Source organism: Trichomonas vaginalis, chromosome VI (genome assembly GCF_026262505.1).
Source record: "Trichomonas vaginalis G3 chromosome VI, whole genome shotgun sequence".
Classification (NCBI taxonomy): Eukaryota; Parabasalia; order Trichomonadida; family Trichomonadidae; genus Trichomonas; species Trichomonas vaginalis.
Genome location: NC_067208.1, coordinates 18123957 through 18135644, shown reverse-complemented (window position 1 = coordinate 18135644; position 11688 = coordinate 18123957). Strand labels below are relative to the sequence as shown.

Below are 11688 nucleotides of genomic sequence, written 5' to 3'. Positions count from 1 at the left end.
TTCAAAGTTTCTGGCATGACCTTCAATGTTTACATCTGTTTATCTAAATTGTTTAGTGTATCTTTACGCTTGTACTCGGATTCTCTAAAGGTGCACTTGAACCAAGGGTATAGTTCAATATTATGTCGTCTGCTCTAACAGTTGAGAAGGATTTATGTGTATGGTTCTTGTCAGCTTTACTGTCTAACATTGCTGGTAGTTCATGTGTTTCAAAGTTTCTGGCATGACCTTCAATGTTCATACATCTGTTATCTAAATTGTTTAGTGTATCTTTTACGCTTGTACTCGGATTCTCTAAAGGTGCACTTGAACCAAGGGTATAGTTCAATATTATGTCGTCTGCTCTAACAGTAGTGAAGGATTATGTGTAATGGTTCTTGTCAGCTTTACTGTCTAACATTGCTGGTAGTTCATGTGTTTCAAAGTTTCTGGCATGACTTCAATGTTCATAACATCTGTATTCTAAATTGTTTAGTGTATCTTTTACGCTTGTACTCGGATTCTCTAAGGTGCACTTGAACCAAGGGTCAAGTTCAATATTATGTCGTCTGCTCTAACAGTTGAAGAAGGATTTTATGTGTATGGTTCTTGTCAGCTTTACTGTCTAATGAGCTTTGAAGTTCATTTATATCGGAGATGTTGTGTTTATGAGATTTCAAAACTTTGTTCTTGCTTCAAGTTCAACTTTGTCAGCTTTACTTTTAATAGCATCTTCAAACGTTATTTTTGCCTTAACTCTCAAAGTAAATCTTGGTTCAACTAATACACCGTTAACAAAGAAGTATGAAGCATAAATTTCATCGTTATAACCAAATGCTTCTGGTGCTTTACCTGTGTCATACTGTACAGTACAGTGTATGTCATAACCTTTAGCACGAATGAATTTATATCTTCTTTCATTAACATCTTCCGTCTTCACTTCTTCTTCAGTTCGTGTTAAATATCCATGGTAGTCCGTTATAATCTGTTCGTCTGAAGTTATATAATGAACGTGGTTTTTATCTGCTTTTTCGGCTAATTTCTCTTCTATCTCATTTATTTCAAGTTCAACTCTTCCGCCAGAACTCTTATTATCATTAATCTTTTTCATTAATTCGGTAATTACGTCATAAAGACTATATTCTGTTTTCGGTTTTGTAAATAATGAGTCAAAATTTCTTTTCATCATTACATCGCTGACATTAATGATATCACCAATTCCTTTTTCATTTATTCTCTTCATTAATTCTGCAATAATGACGAATATATAATCTGTTAATTTATTCTCTTCATCGAGGGTTATAGAATGTTTTGAAATTGAATCATTAACTCCTCTAAATAAATCAATAACTTCAGGATACACGTTTTTAATGTCTCGAATAACCCGACCAGTATCCTGTTGTTCATGTTCTTCGTTCCCGTCGTTACGTGGTTTTATATCTCTAACCATCATCAACGCAGCCATAACCGGAGGGTTTGTTGCTATCTGTTCGAAAATCCGTCCGTTATGTACGGTATATCTAAATAATTTCTTTGTGTTTGTTAAAACATTTGAAACAAGTCTTTTAAAACCCTACAAAATTTCCTGTTTCACCTAATGTTCTTGCAGCATTTACAAGCTCACCCATTCCCGCTTTTGACCCCAAAAACGTCCATATTGCATTTATTTCACTCTGTATAGTTGTCCATTCAGCGAAACTAACACCGCATTCGCTAAGCTGAAAATGAAATCAGTGGATCGAACTTAATTCCACCTTCTTTTTCAATTTCAACGAACTCACTAACATGAGATTTTAAGTATTCTTTCGTTAAAATTGTTTTCCCCGATGTTATGTCATTAACGAAACTATCACCGTCAAAAGTTAACGAATTCAATTTCGTCGTTGATGCTTTTATTTCATACACCGCTTTATCAATAGTTTTTGGCTCACCTTCTTTAGAAGCATATGAAACATTAATGAATGAATTATATGTATTCGTGAATGAATTAAAATCAATGATTTTCATTAATGACGCCTTTAATGATTCATTTACTGTCGAATCCCTTAAAGTAATTAATGAACTGTCATTTATGAAAGGTACACTGCAAACCGTCGAGTTTGGATCAAATGCTGTAGTTGGTGCAGGAATATTAATGATATAAGTCATTAAATCATTAAGTGACGTAAATAATGTTGTCGTTTTTGATTTAATTTCTTTAGCATCTGTTATATATGGTAATTTTATTTCTGTAGTTTCTGAATTAAAGATATTCGCTAAAATGTTTTGTAAACTGTTTTGAACAGCTGTGTAAACCGTTGAATCCGGAACTCTTACGATTTCACCGTCCTTAATAAAAGGCATTGCACATGGTGTAGTGCTTGGGTCAAATCTTTTTGGGTTATGATTCAACATATATTCTAATGCTTCATAAACAGACCTATATACGGTTGTATTATCTTTTTCAATAATTTCACCGTCCTTTATAAACGGCATAGTACATGGAGTTAAAATAGGGTCAAACTTTTCATAGTCCTTCCATGTTATGTATTTCTCAGTATTTCCATCAGTGATAACAATATATTTGTCAGTAAGTGTGAGAGAGTATTGACCAAAATATAAACGTTTAGCTCTGTCAGCTTCATACTCATATGCAGCTATACTCATATTTTAATGAGAATAAAATGTTGTTCTATTTGCAAAGTACAGACCCAAACGAATACGGGACAGTAAAGCTACAAACAAACTTAGGTCTACAGAATGAGGCGCTTGCATTCAGAATGGTTGACTTCAATACTATCGCTTCATTCGTTATAACAGATGAAACAGATTTCATGGAGATTGAAATAGATGGAAAGAAGCACGAAATAAGATTTCACAATAATGTAGAATATAAGATGGAAACATTAGCTGGAGTGTTAAATGCTCTCATAAATACTACAAGGATAACGAAGAAAACTTAATGAATGTTAAACTTATTGCAGGAGTTTTGAAGTTCAGTTATGCGAAGGAGTTTAAGATACCAAGAATGAGTCATAGAGTACAACTTCTTTTGGGTGCATACCATATGACATTTCCTTTGAAAAGTGTTGACAAAACGATTGAGATGAAATCTGTTCCATACGTATGTTATGGTAATTGTTTATACATTGAGTCAAAAATAGCTAATGTCACAGGCATTTCAGGAGTTAATAGTAAAGGTTCAGTAGAATATAAATCCTTCTGTTATGCAGTCAATTCAATGTTCATTCCAAACGTTCCTGTCATAGCAACTCATTTAGGTAAATGGGTTCGCATTAGTCCTCATAATTTGAAAGACATGCAATTCAGACTTGTTGACTTTCAAGGAGAGCCTGTAGAACTGAAGGCACCAGTGCGAATGACTGTTGAAGTTGACTTTTTAGAAAATATTAAATGCAACAGCTTACAAGAGAACTCAGAGCTAAAAATATAAAGTATGAATGTTATGTATTAGGTCATGAACTTTGGTTGTTGCTGTTTGATGAAACAAATGAATTAGTTATGTCAGTCAAGAGAACAGAAAAATATTGTGTTAGTGAAAACTGCACCAAGTCAATAAGATTAGGTTTGCATTATGAAGATGAGTTCGATACTGTTGAAGAAGTTTTGGATAGATATTACAAATTGCTAACTTGAAATTTTTTTGACTGACGGCGCAAAGCGCCAAGATGGGCTCAAAGAGCCCTCCTGACTGCTTTAATTTACTAAAACATATTTCAAACAAAGCTTATAGTCAGTAGATAGTTTTGTATACTCGTTCGAATATTTATACTTAAACTCAACTCCTGTAGTTCCTGGTGTTTCAATGATGCGGATGTTACCTATTTTCATGAATAGTGGAGTTTGACCACAGCATTCGATTTCAGGGTCGAGATAGTCAATGACACATTGTTTCCCTGTTATTCGTGAGATAACATTTTCAAGGTCCTCCTTTGTTAGAATTATTTGGTTCCTACTTATAAGATTTACCAAAAGCTTCTTATCGTCTTTGAGTAAAATTGTTTGGTATAACTGAAGAAGGTAATGGTCTACGTTATCTGAAGGATTTGTTTGAACATTTGTGTAAGGATTGTCGTTGGCTTCTCTTGAAAGAATTTGGTCCAGTGGTGGATACTCTAACTTAACATCTGATGTAGCGTTAGCGTTTGAAGCTGAGTTTAAATTCAGGGATTTCAGCTCTGGTTCTGGTTCTTTCAAACACTCTGAACTATAGTTCTTTATGACAATATTGTTTGTCGTTCGTGAGTCAACATTTGATGTTGGTTCAATTGGAACATTAACGGCACCAGCTAAGATGGATTTGCTTCTCATTTCATATAGAATAAAAACCTTTTATATGTATGAAATGAACAATATACTCGACAAGGGTTTGAATGTAAAGCTAACGAATGAAAATATTGTTGAATTCACTGAGACAGGAGCTGTGTATAAAGATGTAGAACTACTGAACAAAAGAGCTAAGGGAAGAAGCAGGAACATGAACAAAGGGTGGAAGCCTATAAAAATTTATGTCAATGATGGCTCAGGAGGTTCAAACATAAAGTATGCAGAAAGTTATAGAGTTTATGCTCTCAAAGGTGAAAAGCCTTCATTTAAGAACAGCTATTCTAACGCATATCCTCAAAAGTTAACGGATGGAGAAGTGGATGATATGAATGACAGCAAAAATATTAACAGAAATGGCGACAGAGATGCATGGAATTTGTTTACCATCAGTCAATTGAAGGTTAAACTTTAAAACAATGTTGGTCGTTCCCATGGAATATTTTTGACTTTAATGGTATTAGTCATGATATGAATCTCAAGGTATGAACGAGGAGAGATGAGAGACTTATATGCTTCCCAAATTTCTTCAAAAGGTAATGTTATACCTGACTGTTTCCAAATGAGTTCAATATCATAGCGTGAGAAACCTTGAAAGATAACGAAGTCAGTTATGAGACGTTTTATGTTTAAAGCAAAAAACTCCATGTTTGCATAAGTATTGCTACAGTTAAATGGTAATGTCTGACTTTAGTTATGATGTTAGCTAATGGTGAGTCAGGCTTTGAAACTAAACCTTTTCCGGCGAAGTCGTCGCAAACGAGCAGAGTGTTTGAAGGATATTTTTTGAAGGGGTATTTTGAAAGTTTTGACAGAATGTAGTTTGTAAGTCGTTTCATATCGTAAACTCCTGAGTACTGACGTAAGTGGTGTTTGTCAATAATTCTTTCCATCTCCTCAGAAGTCTTTTGCATTCCTGACTGTATAAATTCAACGATGGCATAATATTTCCTCTTACGTCGAATGTAACGTTGAAGAAATTCAATGAGTTCACTGTCTGGAACTTTAACGACAGAGGCTTGAACTTTTGACATAAATGTTTTCGCTGTTGAGTCCATAGAGTCTGAAGTTGCTGATATAATGATTTGGTCATAGTAAGAGTCGTTTCCTAAACGCTCTGTTATGAGTATATGACGAATGAGGTTGAATGTCTTTCCTGACCCCATCTTTCCACAATAGAAATAAACACCATTTGAACAGAACTCATAGTCCTTACTGAAAGGAAGAATGAGAGAAGAGTTAAGTTTGTCTGTAGTTTCATTCATGTCTTCATCTACGTCATGTATTAAATGCTTCATTTTATCTCCATTAAAAATGCAAGTCAGAAATATTCAGAACATAGCACCGAGTCTAACTGACAAGAGTATAAAGATATACTATGAACACGTTATGATGAAACCTACCAAAATTCAAGAAAGTCAGTATACTTATGAATATCCAAGACACTGGGTAGAGTATGTAGGAGGTGAGAAAGCTATTGAAATCAGACAGGTTCGAAGTATTCCAGCAGGAAGAACAATATTATTGAAGAACTTTAATGTTTTGAGATATAATGATGAAACAAAGAAGCAAGATAGTTTTCCTGTTGCTGTGTATGTGAACTAGACACAGGAGATGACATGAAAGTTTTTAATACAAAGCTTCAAACGGTAGTGAGAGAACAACTGACTGCGGAAGGACATCCATTACCTTCAGAAGTTACCATAGCATATAATTTTGAAACAAACTCAATAGATTTTAAAGTCATCTCTGCAAAGAAGTCAGGTTTTACATTTAATGAAGCAGATGTATATTCGAATGAAAACTTCAAAGCTATTGCATGGTTAGATAATGACGATTGCTTTAAGAAAATATTTAAATACAGTGACTCAACGATGTCAATAGATGACCTTCGTGGAATGTTACCATCGACGTTTACAGTAGAAGGTTCAGCAGGATTGCTTACAAGATTGTCAATTGGTGGTATTTGGTCTCGTGAGAACATTGTTATAAAATCCAGTATAAGTGAATTTGCTGAAGAATCTATATTATGTCTTTCAAACTACATGTATTCGCCGCCGAAGCATTATAGTATAACAAACTTTGTCAGTAAGTTTAACATAAGACTTGTCGAACCTTCTTCAATGAAAGATGTTGTGCTACCTAAAGATGGAAAGGATGGACTCATTATTGAGATGATTTTAATAGCATATTAAATGAGCTTGTTCTTGAAGGTCATTCATGATGAAATAACTGTTGTAGAAGATGTTAGCAATTGTTCAGACATTTTGAAGCGTATAGATGATATAAGAAAGAAGTTAGATAGACCGCAAAGCGGTGAGGGCGAAGCCCGTGAGAACGCTTATGTTTCATTGACTTTCTCCAGTAACGAGAACTTTTATGAGATAATATTGAAGAGAGATGATTTTAATATGGTGTAAATGGTAGCTTGGGCAGCTTTAGGCGCAATGGGAACAAAAGCATTAGCATTTGGAGCAAAAGCACTTGGAGCTTATGACGCAGTAAATAAAATGAGTGGAGGAAGGGTTTCGAAGACATTAGATGCAAATAAAGGGAAGATTGGAGGCTGGGTTGCAAAGAAGTTAAGATTAAATAAAATAGGGCTCATAAATAAAGCATCCAATTTGGTTGCGACTGAGTCAGAAAATGCTTTAGGAAAGGACGATGAGTTTGCAAAACACGCAAAAGACTTTAATGACCAGATGAAAGGTGAAACAATGCATTTAAATAGAGTCGATGGAACTAAAGAAAATGTTTCTTCTCCACCAGTAGTTCTTCCGTATGGTCCCTATGGAATGTATGGAAACCCTTACGAAAGACCATTTGACCCATTGACTGGTGGAAGTAACTGGTATCATTACGGACGAAGAAGAAAGACAGTCAAGTTGGAGACAGACGTGAAGAAAGCAACTAAAAAGAAACCAAGGAAGAGAGTTATAAAGCAATGAATTCAACAGGGTGAAAAAACAGGTGAAAAAAGAGGTGAGATCTCACCACTTCACCTAAATTTATTTTTGTGCTATGTTTTCATACGTGTGGGAGTGGTGATATCATTAATTTTTAAGTTTATTTTTTATTTTACTGAAAATTTTTATTTGGATGTAAATGACAGAACAAAAGCAACTCATTCGAATTCCACAGTATAACAAACATACATTTAAACATTTATTCTTCCTTCCTGAGCATAACATGTTCTTTCAAATACATCCGAGACCAGTTGACTTTTCATTGACTGTGTATAAAGATAGAAATAGTTATATCATTAAACCATACGATGACGAAGGTAAGTTATGTAAATTGTACGTTAAGAAGTTAGAGAAAGTTTATGGCTTCAAGTATGACTACAATAGGGTTAACACTGATGATGAAGATATTGAGGAAAATTTATGAGAACATTAGTGAAGTCGTTAGTGAGAACGATAGTGAGAACGTTTATTTTTTACATTAGTGAGTTCGTTAGTGAAGTGGTTGGCGGCTTTGTAAAGTGTCAAATTCACAAGTATTGGGTAAGGTGGAACGCAGTGCCGCCGTACCCATGACTTGTATACTAACTTTATTTACATAATATCTGTTTGAAGTCCATAATTCTATAAATTTTTCTTCAAAAACATTACAATCTTGATAGTTTTGATACTGTTTAATAGGTTTTTGGCACCTTATTTAGTATTTACTACGTATAGAGTCGATCTGAACTTAATTTTCGGAAATTTAAAATATTTATTATAAGTAAAATCTGATTTGAAATTTATGTTTAACTACTCATATCTTGCATTATCCTGAGTAGCTTTTGTAAAAATTCATCAAAAAAGATTTTAACGTGCTTTAATTTTTATTTTTTAAAATAATGCATATTATTATATAACTAGCATATTTACAAATTTTAGTGCTTTCAAAAATTTAATCCTCCTCCTCTCAAATAAACGTACATCTGGGTGGCCTGTTTTTTGCAAAAAATAAAATTTCATTTTTTATGCTTAAAAAGTCAGAATTTTTATTTGCTTCTGGGATATATGATGGCTATATCTAGGGCTGTACAAAATCGAGAAAAACATTGCCGTGCGGTAATATAGGGTCAAAAAAATCGCGCCTCGGCGGCTCCGCCGCCTCGGCACTATTAAGTGCGCATTATATTTAATATGTCCTTCTTTTTTCCTTTTTTCTTCTTCTTCTTTTCCTTTCCTTCATCCTCTCCTTCCTCTTCTTTCCTTCTCCTTCTCTTTTTACAACAAAGTCGAAGATCTTCGAATTTGATTGTTGGAAAAGCATCTATTTCAGATAAAGGATGCCTTTCTCACAGTCAACATACGAGGGTGCTGGCTGAAACGTTCTCAAAAAGCCTGAGATGGTAATTCTCTGATCACTCATAGCTGGGCAGGTAGTCATTGCTGACAATACCTGTCTTTATGCATGCACGCTTTCATGTATATGTGTTTACACTATCAATTCGCAAAGTTGTTCCGAATTCTTCCAAAATGGAAGGACCCGAAACAACTTTGCTTGTTAACGATACAGACGCATTACTTTGCATTGATACTGTGCTGAGTTGTGTAGAAAGTTTGATTAGAGTTGTTTTGTTCTGGTATCTCTCATCTTCTGATGAGAGAAATCAAAGCAACACAACTCTAATGAGTTTGTTTTCACTCATTTGTATGTAGGTTTTTAGTTCGATTGGAGCTGCTTCATAATGAGATCTCTCATCAATTGATGAGGGAGATCATAACAAAGCAGCTCTAATGTATATGCTCGTATTAACCGGGTTGTAATGCGTTGTAACGTCAGCTTGTAGTTCGTTTGGGGCCACTTCACATTGAGATGAGAAGAAATGATTAAAGGACTCTGAAAGGCTTTGGCCGTTGATGTTGTAATCACATTACTTGGAACTAGCTGGATGCTAAGCTGTGTAGAATGTTCGATTAGAGCTGTTTTGACATGATTTTTCTCATCATAAGATTGGAGAAATCATAGCAAAACAACTCTAATGGGTTTACCATCATCTACTTGTATGTAGATGTTTGGGAAATTGTCTTGTTAATCGATTTTCGAGATGACTTTCAAATGCTATAATCAAATGACAAACAAGTCTAAGATTTCTCGACAATACATCAAATCATGATGTCTGTAAGTGCGATGAGATTAGAGTTTTTGAAGGAATGACAAGAGAAGTAGGGAAGCTCGGCATTCGCCGAGCAAATTAAAAATTAACGTATGGATTAAATTTTAAGAGGAATTCAATTTTAATTACGGGTTGTTCAAATATTGATTAAGGGTGCACCCGTATGTACGTTTATTTGAGAGGAGGAGGATTACCCTCTCAATTTTGAGGGATTCGTTAGTTTATTTTCTCGATGAATATGCAATAAAATTTGATTTTTACCTTATCAATATACTTCATATAATATACACATGTTCATGTAAAAACTTTTTTTCCAAAATCCTCAGGAATTAAGGGATTTTTGAATTTTAAGAATTTTTTTCGAATTTTTTCGAAAAAAAAATATTTTTCAGAACAGCCTTAACGGCTAAGATTTAGGAACAATGTTAAGTATCAAAAAGAAAGGAGGTCTGATATAGACAACATATATCGTTGAAGGTTGAAAAAATCTCTAATATTTGAGCCCAAAATTTCAAATTTTAATTTTTTGAAAAAAGAGGCCACCCGTATGTACGTTTATTTGAGAGGAGGAGGATTATATTTTTGAAAGGGTGAAACATTATGAATATGTTAATTATATAATAATATGTATTATTAAGGTCGATGAAAAATTGAGTGTTTTTAAAAAACCGCCGTTTGAGAGGAAAATTGAGAACCTCGATGTATACTTTTTGACATTGTCAAAAACTTTGAAAGGACAAAAATTTTTTAGTGTCAGAAAGTTTACAAATGTATACTTTCTGACGAACAGACCCTCAGAAAGTGCTCAAACTGCGGTTTTTAATTTCCGCACTTTTTTGGCGACCTTATAAAAAAGAAAAAATAAAGCACGTTAAAATTTTTCTTTCTTGATTTTTTACAAAATCTACTTAGAATTATGCAAAATATGACTAAATAATTATAAATTTCAAGTTAAATTTTAATTTTGATAAATAATTTAAATTTCAAAATATCAAGTTCAGTTCGACTATGTATGTAGTAATTCCTCAATAAAGTGCCAAAACCCTATTAAAATATATGAACATTTTCAACATTTTAATGTTTTTATTTAAAACTTTGATGGAATATGAGCTTCAAACAATTATTATGTAAATAAAAATAATTAAATATATGTATTTATTCGTATTACAACCGTAGTAAGTCGATTCTTCCTTTCTTCTACTGAGATTTGAATTTGATTTCGAATTGTAAAGAGATTCAAAGGGAAAATACTAGCGGATAAAAACTACCTCCATGAAAGGGTCATAATGGAGTCAAGTTGTATTTTTGATATTTTTTGCTTTTCGAGCCTAAATAGGTAGCCAAGATAATGCCTAAAAATAAGGTTCTAAATTCTGAAGTTTACATGATCCTCTCGTGTGCACCCTTAATATAAATTTATTAATAAGAATAAACAATTTTTGTTTTTGAATTTATTCAATTTATAGCTTTACATATAGTTTCAAAATTGTACAACTATGATTATTTCAACAAAAAATATCTTACTTTTTCACTTCACTTTCACCCTCACTTTTTCCGTAATTCAAATTTCAACATTATGTATTTTAATTCCTTATAGTATTTTTAACATAATTAATCAAATAATAATTGGAAGTTCTGAACTCACTTTTTCTGTAATTCAAAATCAAAAATATGAATAATATATCTATTTATTATATACTAATGCTATTTTCAACTAGAAGTGAGGTATGGTAATCTTACGGATTCCCGTAACTCAATTTTACGGAAAAAGTGCAGTAAACTACTCAATTTACGGAAAAAGTGTCGTAAACTATTGATGTGGCGGTAAAATCACGGTAATTCACGGAAAGCTATATGCGAAAATTTGAAATTATACAAAATCGAGCGAAACACTTTTAAATAGGTTGTTCTCGTATTTAAAATACTATTCCCAGATTTATTGTCGTCAGAATATTTCCAAATTTTTGCCGATTTACAAAAAATGATTTACAAAGCATATTTTTTAATCTAAAAAATTCCTAAAAAAAGGAACCGGTGTGCGGAAACCTCGGTAAATTACCGCGGTTCCTGTTGGGACTGCCATAGCTATATCATAGTCATGTGATTTTATCCCAAGCATATGGGGATTCTAAATTTTTGTCCCTATCGTTATCCCAATTGAATTTTTTTTTTGGAATTTAAAAATTTTTTTTCTCCATGTAAACTTAAATTTTAATTTTTACCACTAAAATGCAATATTTCAACAAATTAATGAGTAATAATATTTTAATTTA

At 33.2% G+C, this 11688-nt stretch overlaps 3 protein-coding genes and 2 pseudogenes across 5 annotated transcripts, besides 5 other annotated features; 3 read left to right on the top strand and 2 right to left on the bottom strand.

Annotated features, from left to right (window-relative positions):
• Nucleotides 1–7786: part of a mobile genetic element that runs on past the window's edge.
• On the bottom strand, nt 992–1959 carry TVAGG3_0886020 (annotated as a pseudogene). The gene has a single exon. A coding segment is annotated over exon 1 (968 nt).
• Nucleotides 2589–2921, top strand: TVAGG3_0886010 (uncharacterized protein; the record flags this gene model as incomplete). Its single annotated transcript, XM_051250636.1, has 1 exon — nt 2589–2921. A coding segment is annotated over one exon (333 nt), but the record flags the coding sequence as incomplete, so codon positions are not given.
• On the top strand, nt 2921–3412 carry TVAGG3_0886000 (uncharacterized protein; the record flags this gene model as incomplete). The annotated part of the gene is made up of 1 exon (XM_051250635.1): nt 2921–3412. One exon carries the CDS (start codon nt 2921–2923, stop codon nt 3410–3412), a length of 492 nt encoding a protein of 163 aa, XP_051086110.1.
• Nucleotides 4947–5567, bottom strand: TVAGG3_0885990 (protein of unknown function, DUF4106 family; the record flags this gene model as incomplete). Its single annotated transcript, XM_051250634.1, has 1 exon — nt 4947–5567. A coding segment is annotated over one exon (621 nt), but the record flags the coding sequence as incomplete, so codon positions are not given.
• Nucleotides 5617–6494, top strand: TVAGG3_0885980 (annotated as a pseudogene). Its single transcript has one exon. A coding segment is annotated over exon 1 (878 nt).
• Nucleotides 7787–8308: 522 nt separating the features above from the next.
• Nucleotides 8309–8524: a mobile genetic element.
• Nucleotides 8525–8856: 332 nt separating this feature from the next.
• Nucleotides 8857–9116: a mobile genetic element.
• A 330-nt stretch (nt 9117–9446) lies between these two features.
• Nucleotides 9447–9520: a mobile genetic element.
• Nucleotides 9521–10260: 740 nt separating this feature from the next.
• Nucleotides 10261–10819: a mobile genetic element.
• Between the last annotated feature and the right edge of the window lie 869 nt (nt 10820–11688).